The sequence below is a fragment of the Vespula vulgaris genome, chromosome 12 (assembly GCF_905475345.1).
Source record: "Vespula vulgaris chromosome 12, iyVesVulg1.1, whole genome shotgun sequence".
Lineage (NCBI taxonomy): Eukaryota > Metazoa > Arthropoda > Insecta > Hymenoptera > Vespidae > Vespula > Vespula vulgaris.
In genome coordinates this window covers 5093310-5116567 of record NC_066597.1, presented here as the reverse complement: position 1 = coordinate 5116567, position 23258 = coordinate 5093310, and the positions used below count along the sequence as shown (strand labels likewise).

At 33.0% G+C, this 23258-nt stretch overlaps 1 protein-coding gene across 1 annotated transcript in view; it reads right to left on the bottom strand.

Moving 5' to 3' along the window:
• LOC127067951 (acetylcholine receptor subunit alpha-like 1) overlaps positions 1-23258 on the bottom strand; it is a 131591-nt gene that overhangs the window by 31665 nt on the left and 76668 nt on the right. Inside the window, exons 3-4 of the mRNA XM_051003437.1 lie at positions 18855-18899; positions 7298-7407 (exon numbers count right to left, since the gene is read on the bottom strand). Of these exons, the coding sequence (XP_050859394.1) occupies positions 7298-7407; positions 18855-18899 (155 nt within the window). The remainder of the gene's footprint in view (positions 1-7297; positions 7408-18854; positions 18900-23258) is intronic.

The window sequence follows — 23258 nt, the reverse complement described above, 5'->3', positions numbered from 1 at the left end:
AGATTCCCGCACACGTACGTTCTCTGCATATTTTAACTTCGCATTTTGCGGCTTACGTTCCACCTACCCTTACGCTTCCCTCATTCTTCCTCCTCTTTCCTCTTCCTCCTCCTTCTCCTTTTTCTCCTCCTCTATCCCTAACCACCCCTACTTTCCCACCCTACAAATTCGCTCAGCCTCAGTAGTTTCTGTACTGCTACAAACGACGAGAGAGGGAGAGAGAAAGAGAAAGAGAGTATGGGAAACAGTCAGATTGTAGTTTAATTGGCCTCTTAATTGCTCGTTATTAGCTATATTTTTAAATAAAACGACGATGATTAAAGAATCGAGAGAGAGAGAGAGAGAGAGAGAGAAAGAGAAATTGTTTTAATGTTTTGCCAGACAGAAAGTTATTATTTTCTTTCTCTCTTTCTCCAACTAAATTTTTTTTTAATTTTATGCAGAATTTACTGATTTCTTTCTCTTTTTTCTCGTGGCTTTGTATTTTTTCTTTTCTTTTATTTTAATAATATAAATATATAAATATATTTAATAATATCAATAATATAAATATATTTACTTATACAATTAATTCATTGATTATAAATAACAATAAATGAATGTATCCAAAATCATCTGATTATTTTTCATCATGAAAATAAATAAGAAAAAGTTATTTTTTCATTACTGTTTCACGACAACATCCTTCCTTATTCCTGGTAGAATTTTTTTTTATTCGTACAAATAGAAAATCTTTTGACACTCGTACAAGCAACTCTATATTCGATGTTCACGTCTTTTATGCCATACCATGCTAAAGAAAGGATGTATATCGTTGCTTCTGAAACGCTCCCGATCATATATATACACACATACATACATATGTACATACATATTGTACGCATAAACGTACATACATGATATGCATATATATATATATATATATATATATATATATATATATTCTTGAAAAACGTGCAAATTCCAGCGTAGGCAGATAAAGAAAAGGAGAAAAAAGATATAAATGAGAAGAAAGAGAAGAAACAGAATCCGCTCAAGAAACGAACTCTCGTTTCTTCTTTTTCTTTTTCTTTCTCTTTTCTCACTTTTCCCCGTACTTCTCTTTCTCTCTCTTTCTCTCTCTCCTTTTCTCTTTCTCTTTCTTTTTATCTATCTATCTTTCTCTCTCTTTTCTTCAAGAGGAACGCAATTTTCCCGACGCCATATTTCGAATAGAATACATGTAGGGCCACACACATGAAAGCCCCTGCACAACTGCTTGCCCGCTTGCCTGTCTGTCTGCCTGCTTGCTTACCTTCCAGTAAGCGCTAGTCGACACTCGATTACTTCTCCACGCGCAATGACGAAGAAACACCGGTCTTCCTTGGCGAAGTGCACTTTGCGGCTTGAAAAGAAAATAAAAAGAGAAAAAGAGAGAGAAAAAAGAAAAGAAAAAAAAAGAGAGAAAAGAAAAAGAAAGAGAATGAAAAGGAAAAAAGATTAGATGAGAATAAGATGTCTTCCTTTCGATATATCGAAAGAAAAAGGAAAGGATAAAGATAAAAAGAACAAATAACAAAAATAAGATCAGAAAGAGAGAGAGAGAGAGAGAAAGAGAGAAAGAGAGAGAGAACATTTCGAAACTATCGATTTGACGTTGAATTTTACATAATGCTTCGATGCAGAAATGATAAGCGATGTAAAAAAGAAGATGAAATAAAAAATGTAACGTCGAATGAGAAATATTAGATCGAATGCAAATGGAATGAGAAATATTAGAAAAAAAGGAGAAAGGAAGTTTTTAGTCGGCAATTTCTATCTCTATATATAAATATATACATACATACATACATACATACATACATACATACATACATACATACATACATACATACATATATATATATATATATATATATATAATTAAAAGGGAAGAGTGATTTCCAATCACGTATGTTAATTTAGGAAAGTTTAGCTTATTATTTATCACGAAGGATTTAGATTAAAGTTACTCTACTCTTCATAAAATTCGTTATCGTTCATCTCTCTCTTTCTCTTTCTCTTTCTTCTTGTCATGCACGAATAGCCGCGAAGTTTAAATTACTCGCTTTAGCCAGCGTGTTATACGTGGCACAATATACATACATCAAAGAGGTAGATAGACGACTTGCGGACGGGCGTGCACGTGACCATTGGCGCGCGCACGTTTTCACAGCATCGTGTAGTTCCTTCATTCGACACTAACGTTTATTCCTACACCAGCATGATATAATTGCATTCTCGATACTTGGAAATAGTAAGCTTTTGTCGACTCACGGTTAAAAGCATACTGGATATTATTATGGCGCTAATTACGGAAGAAACAATACGCTTCGAAGCATCTATAATTTTCGCTAAAAGATAGCGAGAGAGAAAGAGAAAGAGAAAAGGGGAGAGAGATAGAGAAAAAGAGAAAAAGAAAGAGAAAGAAAAAGAGAGAGAAAGAGAGAGAATATAGATGCATTTGTTTGTGCAAATGTGTATGTGGCAAACGAGCAAGACGACTTTACTGAAATGAAAGTAGCGTAGGCGAGAGACCGAAGAGAAACACGGTATGCAGATTCGGTTCGATTAATTTTAGGTGCATGCAAAATTAGGAGGGTTGGTAATTTATGCGCCATAAAGGAATGCACGGCATCATTTCGACGAATATTACACTTTACGGTCGATACAATGAGAGTTAGGAGAGAGAGAGAAAGAGAGAGAGAGAGAGAGAGAGAGAGAGAAACATATGTATATACATATATAAACGTATATAATGTATGCGTCTATACATATGAATAATAAAATCAGGAAATAGTTTCCAAATGCATATCTATCGACCATTTCAATCGTCTCTCATCAAATTTTCTTTTTTTCTTACTTTTTTTTTTATAAGTTAAATATAAACGATATTTGATAGCAAACATAAAATTAAATATAACGATAGAACATTTACAAATTACGTTTTATTGTTTAATCATTTTTATGACTTCATAAAAAAATAGCTTAGAATTCATTTCATGTAGTACGTATTGTAATTATTGTAAAAATTATAATCAATATTCTTATAACGTGTATCACGTTTTAAATCATACGATCGCATTAATTGCATTATCAATTTATATTGTCTGATATTAATATTCATATGGTATGTTTCTTACGCAGCAAACATTTCTGTCATCATTTATAATATGTTAACGTTAACACGAATACGTTATATAATAATAATTATTATTATTATTGTCATCATCATTATTATTATTAATGTTAAATATTTTACTTTGGATCATTACTAAAATACGAATAGTAACAAAAAGCAATTCTTTTCTCAATCATATTACATTTTATTACGATATTTCTATACTCATATGTTTAAAAAGACTCAACAAATAAATTCATTCTTGAAAAAGAAAATTAAACGTTGTTATAATAACAAAATTTTTAAACGTCAACTTCTAATATCAACTTAACACGTATGAAAATGTTTATCAAATAAAAAAAATTTAAGCTGATATATTTTAATAATATATAATATATGTATGATAAATGTCTAAAGTGAAAAATATCTTGAGTGATATCTTGATTACAAAGAAAAGTCTCCCCTACGTAACAACAGAAATATCGAATAAAAGTATCATCCAAATTCTTTCGATCTCAACTCCTCGATTAAGACGATCGATAAGAAACAACTACTCGTCGTTCTTTTTCCACAACAGACTATCCGTGTTTCTCGGAATCTTAAAAAAAAAAGAAACAAAAGAAAAACAAAAACGACAAATACGATCTTCAGTCGTATCGTTTAAAACGTCTTCCACTTCCTCTCCGATAGTTACGAAAAATTCTTTTCTCGAAGTAGACGGCAACAGTACACGTTGCTGTTTGGATATTAAACGGGGGTGAGAAGAGAGAAAAAGTGGGAAGGAAGAGGTTGAAATGGAGGAGGAGAAGGGAAAAAGGGAGGGTAGAAAAAAGAACAAGAAGAACGACGATGTCAACGGCAAATTTTCCGAGCGTGAATCAACGAGTGCAAACGAAACATTTAATGAAACGTACGGGCTTGTAACCCTCCCTCCCCTAACCACCGTTCAATCTCTTCTCTCTCTCTCTCTCTCTTTCTTTCTCTCTTTCCTTTTCTTTCTTTCCCCCGTGTCTCTCTTGAATTGCTTTAAAACTACAACTCAAAACTCAGACAAGGGTATTTACCCAAAGAATTACGAAAGAGACTAAAAGAAAGAGAGAGAGAGAGAGCGCGCCATTTTCGCCAGACGTTCGCAAACGTCAACGAATATTTCCGAAGCACTTTTCATGTTTGCCATGATATTAGCCACGCTACGACGACCAATGTCTACTTACATGTAAATTTCGAAAGGATTCCTCGACGGCGCATTAGTCATGTCTTTGCGTGAATATCTATGCATATATACACACATAGACATACATACATACGCTTACTCTCTCTCTCTCTCTCTCTCTCTCTCTCTCTCTCTATATATATATATATATATATATATATATATATATATATATGTATATAATATGTACATTTTATATATGATTACGTATACTTCCTCGCTTTTAATTTCACACGTGAAAAACGATTTTCTAGAGATGATTCAAAGTCGACGTTTCTCAGAAAGGCTTAGGGGAAAAAAAAGAGAAAGAACGATTTCTACTCGAACAACGTGGACAGTGAAATATTTTCTTTCAATTACCGACCGATCGAAATTAAAGGAAACTTGTGTAATGCGAAGAAATCTGTGAGAGTAAAGATTTTTCTGAAAATACATTTAAAACACAGTTAAAGATGAAAATCTTTGATTTCTTTTTTTTTCCTTTTGTAATTTAAATATCTCATGTCATGATCAGAAATATTATTTAAGTAAAAGTTTAATGAAATGTTAGAAGTTATTTTTAAATAAAAATATTATTTCAAGACAGACAGAAAAAGAAAGAGACAGAGAGAGAGAGAGAGAGAGAGAGAGAGAGAGAGAGAAGATATGTCAACAAATTTAAGTGTTTCTGAATTCTGGATACACAAAAAGATCGTTTTAAAATTATTTAGAAATTAATCTCACGTTTCCACGATTAAAAAATATAGTGTAAAATATACGACCTATAAACGACAAAATCCCTTACGAGACGATCACGCGATTCTCACTATCACTGTGGTGATCAATTATTTGCGAAATGAAAGCGCGAGCATACGATAGAATGCATTCTGAAATGCAATATAGAATGATAGCACTTGCACTATGGTAAGGTTTAAGCATGAATATTTATAAATATATCTCCGCATTCCTATCGTAACATCGATATGCAACCATCAATTATACATTCATAGAATATTACTATATATATATATATATATATATATATATATATATATATATATAGACACACACACACACACACACATGTATGTATCCACGAAAAAATGTGTGATCACACGGACATAACTATGAATATTCACCATTTATTAATATATTCGTAGTTCATTAAACGTCTACGTTCATCGCCTATCAAAAGATATATCGAAATTAAAAACTCTTTCGAGCGAAAACACACAGTGATAAAAAAAGTTACCACTTCATATAGTGTTTTAAAAAATATTATATAATCAGAGAGATACCTAAAGGATCAAGTAATGTACAAATAACTACCTTTTTTTTTCTTTACCTTTTCAAATTCCGTTGGGTAATATTGAAGAAACGAAAGATTCAAATCAGATGCTCTTTGATCCTGTGATTCTTGATTCCAAGAAACTACTTTGCAAAGTCTTCTCGCTCGTAAATGCATGGCTACAGCCAAGGACAGAAAGAGAGAAAAAGAGAGAGAGTAGTAAAAATAAGGAATCATGAATCGTGAAAAGTAGGAGAAAAAAGATAGACTAAAGTAAAAACCATGGTTGCCAAACGAGCAAGAGCCACTCCAAAGTGGTCTCGACTTAACCTTCTCTCTATCTATCTATCCATCTATCTATTTATACATCTATCTATCTACTTCTCTCTCACACAGGAAAGCATCGTCCATGCAAGCAAAATGCATCCTATTTCGTGAGGAAGGTGGATATGTGAGATAGATACGTGTGCAAGAAGCGAGCCTCTCTCTTTTCCGTGCCGTGGATTTTCAAAATGGCCGTAAGAAATGCGCTCGAGTGTAACCGTTCCTCCGAGGAATATTTCCTGGAACTTTACGAGGCACATAGACCTCTCTCTCTCTCTCTCTCTCTCTTTCTCTCTCTCTTTCTCTCTTTCTCTCTCTCTCTCTCTCTCTCTCTCTCTCTCTCTCTCTCTCTCTCTCTCTCTCTCTCTCTCTCTCTCTTGAATATCCTTCGCTTAAAGTCTAAGAAAGAATCGTCGTCGCTGGGATTCTCTCTCTCTCTCTCTCTCTCTCTCTCTCTCTCTCTCTCTCTCTCTATCTCCTTCTCTGTCTCTGCAATAACGAACGATGACACTTCTTTTCGTAATTCAAAAAGCAAAGCAAAAAAGAAAAATTTGACGTAAAGTTCGATCTTAAATCGTGCCTAACTCGTAGATATATATACATATACACGCACACATACATACCTACACACATATATATTTCCCTTATGAAAAGTAATATCTCTGACCTGAATATGATATATTATAAATGATATCCCGTGTACACTCGAGTAATTCCTTTTTCTCTGGTGCTACATTTATACGGAAGAATCGCCTTTAAGACTTTTAGAGGCTCGGTAGATTCGAATAAAAAGAAAAAAAAAGAAGAAAAGAAGAAAATGGAGAATCTAAGGACGAGAAGTAAGAAGACATTTCCTAGTCTTTCGCGAGAAAGCAATTTTATTTTTCCGTCGAGGGACCATAGACTCGGTACAATATGGAAGGCTTTCTTCTCTCTCTCTCTCTCTCTCTCTCTCCCTCTCTCTTTCCAACAAATTATGTAGGTCAGTAGTTTAAATGTCCAGCACCACTCGACTCGTCGCGACGAGAGGTGCAACTTGCCTCGTAGCCAAAACAAAATCACCAGGGCAGCCGCCTGAACTGTTCTCTCTCCGTACGGTTTATGTGGGTCAGCAATTTTTGCACGAAATTTATATACCTAGCTAGTACTTCTGGCTCTTACTACGCTATCGTCAACAGGTACTTTTACAGAAAATAACGACCCTGGCCTGTCATGATAAAGCTATCGAAAGAAATAAGTTGAATAATTCGATGTTCCTTAGGATAACATCATATTTTTCTTTTTTTATTGTAAATGACATAACGTCTTTTTGTGCGATAAAAAATGAAACAAATGAGATGAAAAATTTACTCACTTATTGTAAAGTACAATGTCAGGCAGCCATATGTGTTCCGATGGTACATGAAGGGTCTCGACACCGCCATAATCGTCCGGATTCCACTTCAGCTTGTGATCGTTCCACTCCTGAAAAAGAAAAAGCAAGAAACGTGAGCTAAGTAAGATGAGATAAGACTAGGATTAACGTAGAAAACTATGAGAAAGGTTGGAGCTTAACTTCACAAGGATTTTTCAAGAAATATTACTCCAATGGATTCATTAAATATAATACCTATATCTTATCAAATATTTTGATGTCATAAATCGTGAGTGAGCAAGTAAAATGAATTTAATCGTCTTTATTTTCTTGTTTACTTCTTTTTGCGTGAAAACACGCTAATAATTATGATTAACCGTGATATCGAAACGATAGAAACAAATTTTGATCTTCGGAAAAATCTATTTACATTTCGAAAAATATAATATGAAAAACTATCTTATTGTTGTTTTCTTATTGTTTCTCACTCTCTCTCTCTCCCTCTCTCTCTCTCTCTCTCTCTCTCTCTCTCTCTCTCTGTCTCTCTCTCTCTCTCTCTCTTTACCTCTCTCCCTCTTTGTGTCTTTTAATTTCCGACAGATTCCAACGAGAAACAGGAAGATAAAGACGTAACTACAGTAAAGCGTACCTTACCAACCACAAGGACAAACCGCACCGTACGATATACGTAATCAATTTTCCTCCTGTGGCCCTTCCGCAATGCGCTTCCGTATATTCAACCTAAGAGTCTCTCGACCCTCTTTCAACGACCGTTGTTTCCATGCCTTTGAATCTTACAGGAATTTAACAAAATAATCAACATCGATCTCGATCATGCATGTAATATGATCAAAGAAACAATTTCAAAGTAAAACGACTTATTTTCTCTCAATAAATTACTTAAAGAACTGTTTTCTTCGCAAGTCTATATTACGAGTCAATTTATTTCTGTATTTGTTAACTTTTTTATATCTTTTATTTTTATATATGAAGTTAATAGTTCAACTTGATAGATATATAATGTTGTTAATAATTCATTGTCGAACAATCTGAAACGACATTATTTAAAATATGTTTTATATATATATATATATATATATATATATATATATATATATTCTATATATATATATAGATATTTCAATGTTGACGTTTATAAAGATGTTGAGAAAAGATATGTCAAACTTTGACCCTCGTAGAACAGTATCCAAGTTGGAAAAGGGTTAAGTGAGATCTTATTTCTAAGATTCACTTCTCAAACCAACACGGCTTACGTGCTCGAATCGGACGGAACGACTTAAGGAAGGGAAAGTAATTACTACGACGACCTCGGCTTATATTTTCTGCTTTCACCTTTCTTTCCCCTTCTACTTTTTACGAGAAAATCTCGAATTGTAAGATTTCACAAGAAATGACGACGTCTATCGACTTCGTGCCGACGTACGCGAAATCAAGAGAGAAAGAGAGAAAAAGAGAAAGGAAAGAAAGAAAGAGAAAATAAATAATAATAAAAAAAGGAAAAAAAAAAGAAAGAAAGAGATAAGAAAGAAAGGAAAAAAGGAAAGAAAGGAGAAAGCTCTTTGAAAAGTAGAAAAAGCTGACCAGCGTGGTGCGCCGTCACGTCGTCGCCTCGTTATTCGTCCGCTTGTTAATTCTCTCGTCCGTCGAGAGTCGAAATAATTGCGTCGATCGATAGAAAAGATGAGAGAGTGAGAGAAAGAAAGAAAGAAAGAGAAAGAGAAGGAGAAAGAAAGAGAGAGAGAGAGACCATGCAAGTGAGTCCGCGTTTTTTATAAGAAAGAAAGAACAATGAAATATCCAACACTCGAGTATTTGAACATTTTTAATTGTTCGACCGGTGACCCGTGCTGGAAAAAAACTCGCTTCGTCTCTTTATGAATTAAACATTATTTTTCCTTCGATTTTCAACTACACTTTTACCCTTCTTTATGAAGATTACATTGTAATAACTTACAAGGGAAATTCCATAACTGGAAATTCCAAAATTTATGAAACCCTCTGGATATGTATATAAGATCGGAATAAATCAAAGATATATTTTACTGTGAAATGAATAAATTGGTTTACCTTTTTTACTTATAATAATAAACTTTGATATATAATAAATGTATAAAAATAAATAAAAACGTAGAAAGAAAACATAAAATAATATATATTTCGGTATATATTTCATGATTGTATTATTGCGTACTCTACGTGTGTACTCATACATATGTACGTTTATACAATCTGTTCGATTAAAACGTGTTTGGCTTAATTCATAGTTATAATTGGAAATTTATATAATCAAATTTTAATATACATATATACATTCTTAATACATTAAATAGACTGTACGTATTATGTATCTGTATCCGTAAACAATAAATCAATAAAAAGTACTGATGATCAATTTAATTTTAATTAATGTAATTTTTCGAGAGAGAGAAAGATGGAGAGAGGAAAAAATATTAAAAACGGATAACTACAAAAAGTAAATTTTTACTTTAAAAAAAATTCTCTACATATCGACGAAGTTTCATAATTTGTAGAATTTCTGAGCTTTTATATTTTCCATTATTAGATACAATCATTATGAGTTTAAAAATCCTGGGAATTATAGAAATTATTCTTAATATTTTACGATTCGATAAAAACACGTTAGACATTAAATCAATACCTTGTCTTAATATATGATATTTTTCTCTTTTCTGATTATAATAATAATGATCTAATATATAATACATGCATATGGAGATGTCTATGGAGAAATTGGTCGTCATATTTATATGAATCTATTAAATTATAATTTCGTTGCATCTAGCGCGATAATTACTATTTAATTAATAATATTCAAAAATTAAAGATGGTTGTTCGTATATACTTAAACGAGCAATGGGAGATCCAATTTCTAGTGAATAAAGTGCTTCAATGTTAGGGGCGCGGTATTCGCGTGACTTCCTCTAAACATCATTACTCTTTAAGCGTCAGCAGGGAACTTAGCACGCAGCACTTTAATTAAGTACGAATACGTTTGGTAGAGAATATGTTAGATACAAAGACGAAATAGCACAAACCTAATAAATAAGCAGGTCGTTCAATGTTGCTCACGGCACGTAAATAATTGACTCTTCGTCGTATGAATTCGTATTTAAATTAAATAAATAATTAAAAAGAACTCGAATGTGACGTTGCTCGATGAATGTGTATATAACAAAAAAGAAAAATTAATTATTTATATAAAATATCGAATATTCGTTATCGTCGATGAAAATTCTTTTCTTATCACTTTTTTTTTCTTTTTATAATAATTTAATCAATAACGAGACTATTGAGAGATTATAAGTTCGCGATTTTCACCGAACAATTCACGATATTTACCTCTATTTAGATAATTTTCATCGGAGAAACGTATTTTTTAAATAAAATTGAACGAAGTGGCGATGCATTTAGAAGGTACACGGACTTCATAAAACGTTTCGCGAAATTGAGAGCAGGGCTGGCGGAGCGTCGATAAGTGCGTACGCTGAGAATTTAATTTTCGTGAAAATGAATTTAATTTTCCGTTCGTTCATTTTTATTTGGTTTCTCTAGCATGAATGAGAGGGAGTGAAGTAGGGAAGAAGAGAGAGAGAGAGAGAGAGAGAGAGAGAGAGAGAGAGAGAATGAAAGAGAGGAAAAGAGAGAAAAAGAGTCACATGCAATTAGTAGAACATCAACGTAATAAAGTCAGCGACAATTATAAGCTACTATTCGCGAATAAACACAAGTTCTTTTAAAAGTTAACTCCATTACAGATTATTTTCCAAAAGAAATAGCCTTCTTTGTCTTTATCTCTTTTTTCGAAGACATCTTTGAAAGAAATTGGATAGAAATCGTATCTTCATACATTTGAAAACTTTAAAAGGAAAGTTTCAAAGTCACCGATATATGACAGACTTGATCGATGATCGCCATAATTCAAAAAGTTAGAATCACAAATTTTTCAAAGATATTCGCTCGAAAACATACTCAAGAAGTTTAAGTTTTTACGTAATGTATGAGTTCTCTAAAAGCGTTTAAAATTTTGCAGGTATTAATATTTTGTTAATTCTTTAATAGATAATTTATATCTTCTCTTTTGTTTTCTTATTTGCTAGAAAATGTTAAAAAGATACGAAATATGATCTACATTATTAAATACCTGACTACATTATCATAATTTTTTAACGAAATATTATTTTTCTAAAAAATAAATTATTTCCAAGTATGATCTATCATGCATTAAACTACATTAAATATTAACGCGATGCATTTTTATAATAAATCATTATTCCACATTTGTAGAAAACTGACGAGAAAAGAAAAATTTCGGATAATTAATTCTTTTCTACAGTATATTTTAACCTATCTTTCTCAAAATAATAATATCCATCTTGTTTGACGTATCTTGGACATCATTAAAATCTGCTCAAGTAGAAGAAGAAAAGAGACTGGTAAAAATCACTAGTAGCTTGCAAAGAAATGCAGAAAGAGAGAATTCGAAAGGCTAGATCGGATATCCTCCTACCGGAAACTTCATTTTCTTGCAAAATTGCATTCCTACAGGCTGTTCGATTCGCTTAGAATTTTCTTCGTAGGCGAGCTCACGCGCGGAACGTACACAACCAAAAGGAATTTATACGGATATGGATGTGATTCCTTCGCGAATCTACGTGCATCTTTTACATAAAACGTAATTCATAGACAAATCTTCGTCTCTTTAGATCATGCTTATATAAAGTTCTTTTTCAAATTACTATTTCTCTCGAATAAAATATAATTATTATCGTCAAAATCGCATTTGCCGAAATAATACAATTTTCCCTTTGTTTCCTACGATTGCACATCGAACGTAAATCATTGCTTAAAAAAAAAAAAAAAAATTGAAAAAATGTGGTAAGCTATGATGATGACGCAGCTTCTACGGAAAATAAGTTTGCCAAAGTGGTTCCTTCTTTTTTTTTCCGCCCCACAGAAAATTGATTTTCTTCAGAAGCGAATGCTCGTATTTCCGAACGACTTAACACCATTTTTCCACGTGACTTCGTACACGAATCGATTTAAAATTCCCATACGTACACCTGAGGCCATTAATTCTTCATGGTAGGAAAAATTCTACCTTCTTCATGTGGTTAAATTTCTTTTATTATATCTTACGTTATCCCTTCAGAGTACACGCATTTCACTCTGTTTAATAATGTTTCGCAGCTCGATGAGAAAACTGACATCGTAAGTTTTGTTCAACGGGTATAAAAATTATTAACATTGTCATTATATTAACAGTGTTATTAACATTGAATAGTATCGAAGAATTTACATGAAGGATGTAATAAGAAAAATTCTATTAAAATTCTATTAAAAATTTTTTTATTTTGAATAAAATATAAATTAATCAGTGCTAATAACGAATAAAAATCGAATAGATCGTAATAGAAATAGTTAGGAAAAAGATACTTATAAAGAAAATAAAAATGAAAGAGGGAAGGAAAATAAAAATAAAAATTGAGAATCCTGCGAAATATCTTCTTCTTCGAGACCCTTGTGGTGAAAAATCTGTATATCCTTGCATCTTTAGATACGTCGATAGTAAAAGCTATTTGGATTTACCGAGAAGATCACAGAAAGTAGAGAATAAGAAGGAAAGCTTCAAGAAAACGGAAAAGAAATTTTCAAGAATTCCGTACATACATACATATACGCACACAGACAGAGAGAAACATGCGAATGTATAAAACGCGATAGAAAGTATTCTCCGTATATATACTTTAGTATATCAGTGCAGGTAGCTTGCACCTTTTGAGTTAAATCCGCAAGACTCCGTCTGACAGGATCGTCGAAAGCATCCATAGAAGCTTTAGAATCACCCTATTCTGACACAGCCTTGGAATCACCGATGTTTTCCTATTTAAAAGTTTCCTCCACTTAAACATCTGTTGCTTACTTTCTGTGAACTATTGCCGAAAGCTTTGCTCTGTCGAGAAATCCTTTTATTCTAATTTCTTTTCTATTATAATATGTCATTTATCTTTTTTTCTTTCTCTTTCGAATTACTCGATAAAAATCTTTTTTATGGGACCACCCATAAAAAAATTAACGTTCGTGTGTACGTATAAATTTTGCTTGTTAATGAAAGAAAAAAAGAAAAGAAAGAAAGAAAGAAAAGAAAAAAAAAGATAATGCAATTAAAAAGGAAACAATAGAACCAAAAACATGAAAAAACGATTGGAAGGATTCAATGGATCTATTAACTGTCATGTAAAAATGATGAAATATTACTCTATCTGTCTCTCTCTCTCTCTCTCTCTCTCTCTCTCTCTCTCACTCTATCTATCTATCTATCTATCTATCTCTTTCTCTTTCTCTTTTTCTATCTCTCTTTCTCTCTCTTGAGGGAACGAATTCCATTCGATTCTCACGAATGCATCGCACGGATTGCATTCTCGTTCCTCTCGTAGCTACCTTTTCTCGCGTCGCAATATTTCATCGATAAGTCCGACGCGGCCTTTGTGAATCTCGACAACGCGAGAGCCGTTTGAGAGTAAATTAATGTGTTCGGAGAATATACAACAATAATAACGAGGCACAACATTTTATTCGAGAGCTCTCGTTCGCAGAATACACGCCATTTCCAGAATTCGACAATGGTGATAGAACCAAAGAAATAGACAGAGATAGAAATAAAAATATATAGAAAAGAAATAAAGCTATGGAATAAAATGCTCTCGATACTTTCTACTAGACTTTATTTCATCTTCTTTCGTTTCATTTTATTTGCACTCAATTTGGATAAAAAAAAAAGTCTAACAATAACACAATGCTACGATATATAATTTCTGAATTTTTAACGTAAGATTGAAAATATCGTTGTCGATGTGAATGATGAATTAGCTCTAAAACATTTCTCTCGCTCGTGGTAAAACGACTTTTTAGAAAAATCGATTTTTTACATCGAAACTTGAAAGTCGACATATGGTGTTGATTTTTTCGTTTCTTTTCCTTTTTTTATACTATCGACATCGATGAGTAGAACAAAAAGGTTCTTTAAAATGTTGTTGGAAAATCAATATTTTCGCTTTAAAAAATTGTTTTAGGTTACGTGTAGTTACGTAAAGGTGAAACAAAAAATTGATAGAGTAGCGTATAGTTCAATTTACAACGCAAAAAGACTGAAAAACGATCTCATTCGTGTGGCTTTTAGTATGTATTTTTTTCGGAGTTTATTTTTCTTATTCACTTTTCTTTTTTTTAGATTCTGAATTGTATTTAAATGTAAAGCAATATTCTATTTTTCTTTTAATCATATTTTTATATTTTATAGGAGGCTCACAAGTACATAAAATGAGTCTAATTATGAAATGAATTCAAAAAGAAAAGATAAGCAATATTTCAAAATATTTCCGAATCTACCATTCTCTACTATGTTTTCAATCTCGCTTAAAGATTCAAAAATTACATATATTCCTTGTAAAAAAAAAAGAAAAAAAACAAAAAAGAAGAAAGAACAATTAAAAAAAAGTCGAACGAAGATAACGATTGTTAAAACATATCGAAGACGTTGGATATATCATTTCGATGTGGGAAAAGAAAAGATAGTGGATAAATTTAAGCGTCTCTGTTAAGATGAATCATTTTGAATGCAAATTCAAAACCGTGAGCCTTGGCTCTTTAGAACGGTGGACAATATCTTCGGTTTATTGAGGAGTTAAGCGGAATATAAGCGACCGAGCATGCTGGTTAATGAACAAAAGACAAAGTAAGAGAGAGAGAGAGAGAGGAGAGAAAGAGAGAGAGAGAGAGAGGAGAGAGAGAGAGAGAGAGAGAACACAGAGAGAAGAGAGAGAGAGAGAACACAGAGAGAGAAGAGAGAGAGAGAGAGAACACAGAGAGAAGAGAGAGAGAGAGAACACAGAGAGAAGAGAGAGAGAGAGAGAGGAAAGAAGGAGAGAGAGAGAGGGAGAGAGAGAAGCCACCAAGCTCCTATTTATATTCCGTTGCAGTTACAAAGGCTAAAAAGGAGAACGGAAACTTCAACCTATTCCACCTCCTTTCCTCTTCCTCTCAACTTCTCATCCCTTTCTTGCACATCTTTATCTAAATACCCAAAGAAGAGAACTGCTTTCCAGCAACGTCGGTTGCCGAGACTCGCGAAATGACTTCTAATGTTCTTATCGAACAAACACCAACAACAAAGACGAATTTCAGACGAAAAAGAGAGAGACAGAGGGAGGGGAGAAAGAGAAAGAGAAAGAGAAAGAGAGAGAGAGAGAGAGAGAGAGAGATAAACTAGAGAATCTTTTCCTTATTATTATTCTTCTTCTTGTTGTAGTTATAATAATACATATTGAAAATATGGTAACATATTGAAAATAATTAGAATATAAATGAACATAGTTAAACACGATATAGTCGTAAGAAACTTTAACATAGATTCGTACGGAGTATTTCAATCATTTTAATAAATACATGTCTATAATTAATTGGGTTCGAGAAGGAGAGAAATTCAAAAAGCTCTAGACTCGATTATTACGAAACGTCCTCTCGTATTTCCCGCTATATATTACCCGTAATTCGAATACCGTCGAGATGAAATATGATCAAAACTTTATTACAGTCGTGTTACATAAATTTCACACGGATCCTAACAAAGTCCTCGAGGTTTTGTCCTTTACTTTTTTATCTGTCTGTCTCACTTTATTTCTTAACCGAACCGTCAAGAGATTCCGTGCAGTTGCGAGCACTCGACGGCAAGGCCATTGACGCTGACAAACGATCGTAACGAACCACGAGAGTTCGCGGTAAAGAAAAAGAGAGAAAATAACGAATAGCGAGAAGTCTTTGAGAAGGAAGAAAAGAAAATAAGGACACGACAAAAATGACTAGCTGGTTGGTTGGCTGGCTGGATGGATGGCTGCTTGGTTGCTCGCGAAATCGTGCCAGGATAAAAATTCACAGCACGAAGAAGAAACAGAAGTTGTCTCGAGAAATTTTCATACAGAAAATCGGCAACATCTACGATGATCGACTCGTAAATTTGTCGTTATTATAAATTCAATACCGGTACTAAGAATCATGCGAACATAAAGAGATATATTAAAATTGTTACTATGCAAACCATCTCATCTTACATTTTTCTTTAACAATCTTTCTCCTCGTTTTATATTCATAAAAGATTTCCTAATAGATATCTTTGTTCTAAATTCGATAATTTCTAATATCGTAATTGTGACATTTAATACAATATTTATACAGTTTCGTTATATCTTCAGAAATGTGAATGAATGAAAATCGTAATTTAAATATCGTAATAATGAATTAAGTATATCAATAAAAAATTAATTAAAAGCAGATTTGACGAGAAAATGAGGCTATATTAATCAGCATGGGCAAAGAGAAAGAAAAAAAGGAAGGAGAAGAAAATAATTTTAAAAAGAAAGAAACAGAGAAACAGAGAAATGAAGAACATTTCGTGGACGATTAACCTGTAATGAACTTCGGTCGATCTCTACCAATTCGTCGTTTCTCGGTGAAATTAGCCTATAACCACGGAACCACGATACCGCAGGGCGATTCGATACCAAACGAGCTTCTACCCTATCTACCTCTTTTTGCGGATATCCTCGAAAGACGTCCAGCCGACTGCCGTTTCCGGCACTGCTTAAGTTTTTTGGTATACTGCCAAGATCAAACCAGAGTATAATCCAGTCTCGTTCAAATATTTCGTGACCATAGGAGTCTTATTCTCGTTTCTAAAACGAGTTTGGAATGAAATCATATCAATTATAGTAAAGAAGAATTCTACATGCGAAAAAGTACTACCCCAACGTTTAGCAATTAAAATGCAGCTCTTTTCTGGTCCCCTTTTACTTAGCAAATTTCGTAACGAACGAAGACGCCAATACCATGGCATTTTGACGTCCCGACATTTCTATCTCTCTTTCACTAACTCTTTTTCTCTGTCGGTTGTCGTGAGTTTTAACGAGCTTTTCCTACTACTCCTAACGATCTCTTAGATTATCTCTTCTTCTTCTTCTTCTTCTTCTTCTTCTTCTTCTTTCTCTTCTTTTTCTTTGTCTTCTTTTTTCTTTTCGTGCTTATTTTCAGTTATATTCCTTCTACTGACTTTGTTAATCAATATCGAAGAAGAGATATATTCCGAACAACCTAACATCTAATCGATGAATACTCGTTAAAATATTCAATAAGAATGATCGATTGAATAACATTTCTAACAAATAATTCTCAGGAGAAAAGATTTTTACTCGAAATGACGATTCGATCATACGTACTCTAAAAATATCTCTTTTTTTATATGACAAAACTTAAAATAATCAAGAAGAGAGAACACGAATTTTACATTCTTTTACATATCAATATCAAAATCTTTTATCTACTATTTTTCTTTCTCGCACTATTACTACGAACAATACATTTTCTTTGATCTAAATGATGAAAAGAAAGAAAGAAGAAAAAGAATCTACTAACGTTAATTAATAATTACAAAGGCACATATGTATACACGTCTACAAGAATTATGAGTAAAACTGAAAATTTATATTAATATTTTCACGATATTTTCATTCTCGTAGAATAGAAATATTGAGGTAAATACCATTACTTTTCGCAAATAGACAAAAACCGGAGAGGGATGAAGGAGGGCAGATTGAAGTAAGACTGAAACTGCGGATGAGCGAGAAAACGGTATGGTCATTTCGACACGAAAGAAAGAATAAAAACAGAGACAGAGAAAGAGAGAAAGACAGAGAAAGAGAGACATGAGACAAAAAAAAAGAGAAATGAAGGTCGGTTCGTCTGAAGGATGAGGATGCCCAAGGGGGTTGAAGGATTGCTCGTGTCACGTGAAGAACGGCTAAAGGGTGAGTGGTGATGTAGAAACGAAAGAGAGTGTGGGGATATAGGGATGATGAAGGGTGACTCGTCGATAAAGGCCAACTAGTGCGACGCGATTCGGATTTCGTTCGGAGTCGTCCGACAAACGGCGAAATGAAATCCGGTTGCTTTGAAATTCCAAATCTCTCTCTTTTCCTCACGCTGTAACTCTCTGCGTGACTCATCTAAAGGACTGAAAGAGGAAGTGAGAAAAGAGAGAAAGAGAGAAAGAGAGAAAGAGAGAAAGAGATGTTCCATCGGTCAAAGTGAAACTCGATCTACGTTGGAATCTGACGGATAAAGTGAAGGAGAGAGAGAGAGAGAGAGAGAGAGAGAGAGAGAGAGAAGGGAAATAGGAAGAGAAGAAGATAGAAAGAGAGAAATATACTCGTTTGGTGGCCATTGAACTCGTTTGCATTCGTTTTACTCTGTATCCTTTATCCTTTTCTAACTCTTTTTAAAATCGGAAATGTTTTATAAAAATCGATGACATTTCGAGAATAATTTCTATTATATAAATATAAATAAAGATATTTGAATGAAAGTATTTTAGTGTATTAGACACATTGACATAGTTTCGCAGATTAAGTATACACTTTCGTCGTGGATTTTAAAGAAGTATGAAGAATAAATATCGTATGTTACTCACTTGTTCCACCCAAACGTTTGTTGTCATGATCTGATTCTTCAAGTTCTGAAACGAAAAAGAAACAAAGTGATATTATACGAAAATAGAATAAGAGGTAAGGAATTTTGATAATCGTTTACGTTTTGTATTTGAATATATGTGTGTATGTGTTTTGAATATTCTCAATCGCCATAAATTTTATCGATTTTATCGAGCCGTAAAGAGAAGGGAAAAATTAATTTATCTTGCGATTAAATTTCCTTCCGTCCCGTTCGTTTTAATCGGAAAGGTAATTTCTCTCGTCCCGTTAATTTCCCAAAATTGTTCACCACAATTATGATCTATCCTTTAATTACTTTGTGACAACATTGAAAAAAGAGATATACATAGCAGGCACGCAGAAAGAGAAAGAGAGAGAGAGAGAGAGAGAGAGAGAGAGATAAAAAAAGACCGAGAGAGAATCTTTGCGATTATGTCGAGCAATTAAAATCCGTGTAATTACGCTTTCAACACGCCATTAAAAAATAATTAGTGTTTCTTTTTTCGAAATGGTTGCTGCCCTTCGCTTAAGGAGAAGAAAAAAAAAGAAATAAAAGTAAAAAAAAATATACGTGTATATATATACATATACATAAATAAAAAGAAAGCTACAAAAAAAACTTGCCCTTCATCGCCGTTGCCATCGTCGTCGTCGTCGTCGTCATCGTCGTCATTGTCGTTTTAACGAGAAAATTTGACGAGCAAGGGCTGCATCTCGACGCGAGACACTTTCTCATACGACGAGAAAAGCGAGGCCGAGGTCTTTGTCGAGATTACATTCGAGACTTAATGTCTCGTTTATTGTCAGCAAAAATCACGTTTTACCTGCTTAGAACAGCCGCGTTAAATTCAACCGTAACCACTTATTTACTTACTTTCATTTCCCCTACCTCATCTCACCCTATCCATCTCTACGAACTGACAATAACAGAACATATTTTATGAAAGATAATTGTTTTAAACTTTGATACGTTTATACGATTATTTCGAATAAAGATCGGATATCATATCCCTTAGGAATACAATGTTTTCTTTTGATTAATATCTACGAAGAAGAAAAAAGAAAAAAATTCACAAAAAACTTCGGAAGGTTCATAACCCTTGTGAGAAAAATAAAAAGAAGGGAGGACTTTCTTCTACCTTCTACTTTCTTCTACGTGGGTTACCGGATGAAAGTGGAAACTGAAACTGAAGTGACTTCGAACGAGGGATAATAAAAGTAGAAAGGAAGACACCTCGAAAACTTCTTTTTACTTGTTTATAAAACTTTTCGAAAAATACTTTTTACCGGAAATAATTTTACCGTAGCCTTTGTATTCGTCATCTACTCATGAGTACTCATAATACGACATTTCCTTATCTCATATAAATATATAATTCAAGTTGAATTAAAGAAAATATTCGAAGAAAATTTTATTTCTTAAATTTTAATCTTCTTAAACTCGAAGATTGAATGTATATATACATAGATATATACGTACACATTGCCTTTAACTTACCTCGTTTTTCAGTTTTAATGAAATCTTTTTTTCTTTATCCTTTTCTATTCTCTATTTTTATTTTGATCAATTTAAAAATAATTTCTATCACAACGAAATAATTATATATCCAGACGTAACAGTTGATTGTGTTAAATGAGAACAAACACTTTCAGCGTATAAAATTTAATAAAAAATTTCGAGAAAAAAATAAAATAAAGATAAAAATAAAATAAAAGAAAATGGAGATAAAGATAAAAGAAAAGAAGAAAATTCTTAAACGAGAAATATGACTCGAAAGGAAAAAAATAGTTTCTGACCAGCTCGTTCTCTTTTTCCCTTTATTTTCCTTTCTTTTCACGGTAGGTAAAGTTTAGTCTGCGTCTCGCGAAATAAATCTTATTTAAGTTCGCAATTAGATTTACGCTAGCGATAAAAATGTTCTTTGTTCATTCCTCATACGAGTACCTGGTTAAAATAAAACGTCCAGAGGGATTTGTTGATCTAAGCATTTTAGATATTCCCGACCTTTGTTGTATCTCGAGAAAATACGAAAAAAAAGAAGAATAGTGGAGAAAGTAAAAAGGGATATAGAGAAAAAGATACGAAAGAAAAAAAGAGAGAAAGAGAGAGAGAGAGAGAGAGAGAGAGAGAGAGAGAATAGAGAAAAACGAAGGAATGAAGTTACGAGAACGAGCTGAGTTTAGGTCCCAAGAAGAAAGATAATCAAGATAAACTGCCGTGAAAGAAAAGCGAGGAGCATTTTCAAAGAATTGCTGTGAGATCGGAATTATGGTCTTAGTAAGTATCCCCTGGGACTTGGATTACAAATGGAACAACAAAGAAGATCTATATCTCTATTTCGAAAGTAAACTAGAAATTAAATTAGTTTAGCTACAACGACAAACAAATATCAAACGTCTCTTTAACGATTGAAATCAAATCATTAAATGATTATTATAAATTAAAATATACAGGAAACAAAAATAACCTTTCACTAACTATGAAGAAGTACTTTATGTAGACCAATAATTGTTAAACTAATTATAAGAGCTTCCTGTCTTATCTTCTTACCAAGTAAAAACAAATATGGAATATATAGTTATGAGTAAATTTTTATTTTTTTAAACAATAATTACATTAATTAAAAAGAAAAAATCTAACAAAAACGTAAAAATACTTTGATATTTTAAAACTATTGTTGGTTTATTATTATTATCACATTATAATCATCATCATCATCATCATCATCATCATCATCATCATCATCATCATCATCATCATCATCATCATCATCATCATCATCATCATCATCATCATCATCATCATCATCATCATCATCATCATCATCATCATCATCATTATTATTATTATTATTATAGTTATTGTTATTACTATTATTATAATAAAATAAAAGAGAGAAATGATCATTGAAATCGAATAAAATCGTACGGAATGAAAAGTATTTCTTACCCTTCAAAATATCCTACTAATAAAAATGGAATATCAGTTACAAGCGAATTTCATAAAAACTTTTTCAAAAATATTGTCCTTAACATTCTTAAATTACATCTTAACCATCTTGAGTAATAATTCTTCTTACAATTTGCAAAAACGAACTCCGAAAGACATTTCCTAATATGGTACGAGGTGAGAATGGTTGCTTGTTTCAAGAAACTACCCCGTAGTTGTAACGTCGTTGACAGGTAACAGGCAAAAAGGCTGCCGAAAGTCATTATCCAAAAGTGTTGCAAACGAAAGGTTTTCTCAGATTCGTGAGAGAAAGTAAGCAGCATCTAACGTGACTCTTTTGTTCGTTTGTAGAGTATAAAGAAAAAGAGAAGGAATGAGAAAGAACAAGAAAAAGAGAGAGAGAGAGAGAGAGAGAGAGAAAGAGAGAGATAGAGAAGGAGAGAAAGGGGAGAAAACTTGAAGACATCAGGTGGCTGCTGCTTCTATGCTCCTAGAGACCCGTTTACGTGTCTAAGGAGCCTAATGCTATGGAAATTGGATGTCAGATGAAAACAGAGAACGTGAATAAGGAGTGGGAGAAAGTATTGTGTATGTGTGTGTGTGTATATGTGAGCGAAACAGAGAAAGAAAAGAAAAGAAAGAAAAATAGAAATAGAGAATCGAGTTCTCTCAGGAGACACCCCAAGAAAAGGTTTCCCAGTGTGAAAACGGTCCCAGCATCTACCACTTTCTTTCCTTCCTTCGTTTCTCTCTTTCTCTCTCTTTCTTTTTCTCTCTGTCTCTCTCTCTCTCTCTCTCTCTCTCTCTCTCTCTCTCTCTGTCTTTCTCTCTTTGTCCCTCTTTCTTTCTTTCGAAGTACACACCTTTCTCCAGTTTTAACGATATTCCTCGAACAGACCACATTTAACGTTACCTTCGAGAAATCGCGAAACTAGAGTACGATGTCTCGTTATTGCGTTGAAACGTGAAAATGAAATTGAAGGTAAAGAGGAAGCCTTCAGATGGAATATATTCTTCTCTCTTTCATATCTTTACGTTTCATCTGGTTCCTCAACGACTTTGCCGATAAATTTTTATCTTTTTTGTTACCTTTCCTTTCTTTTATCTTGTCGTTTTTCTTTATTTTTTTATCTAGTAGAAATATTATTTCAATGAATTTCGACGAACATAATTGCGGGATGAAATAATTTTTTTTATCCGAATATTGTATGTTTTACACAAAAAACAAGAAAATAAGTAAAAGAAGAAAAATAGAGAGAGAGAGAGAGATTGAGTGAGAGAGAAAGAAAATTATCACACGGGAGATTTACATTCGAGATCGAGATAAAGATAAAAATTTCTCTTCGTGGAAGTTCGATATCTTGTTTTTCATAAATCGTAACCTCTCAAAAATAAATATGTCAAACTGATATCGGCTGTCGATCGGCCATACGAG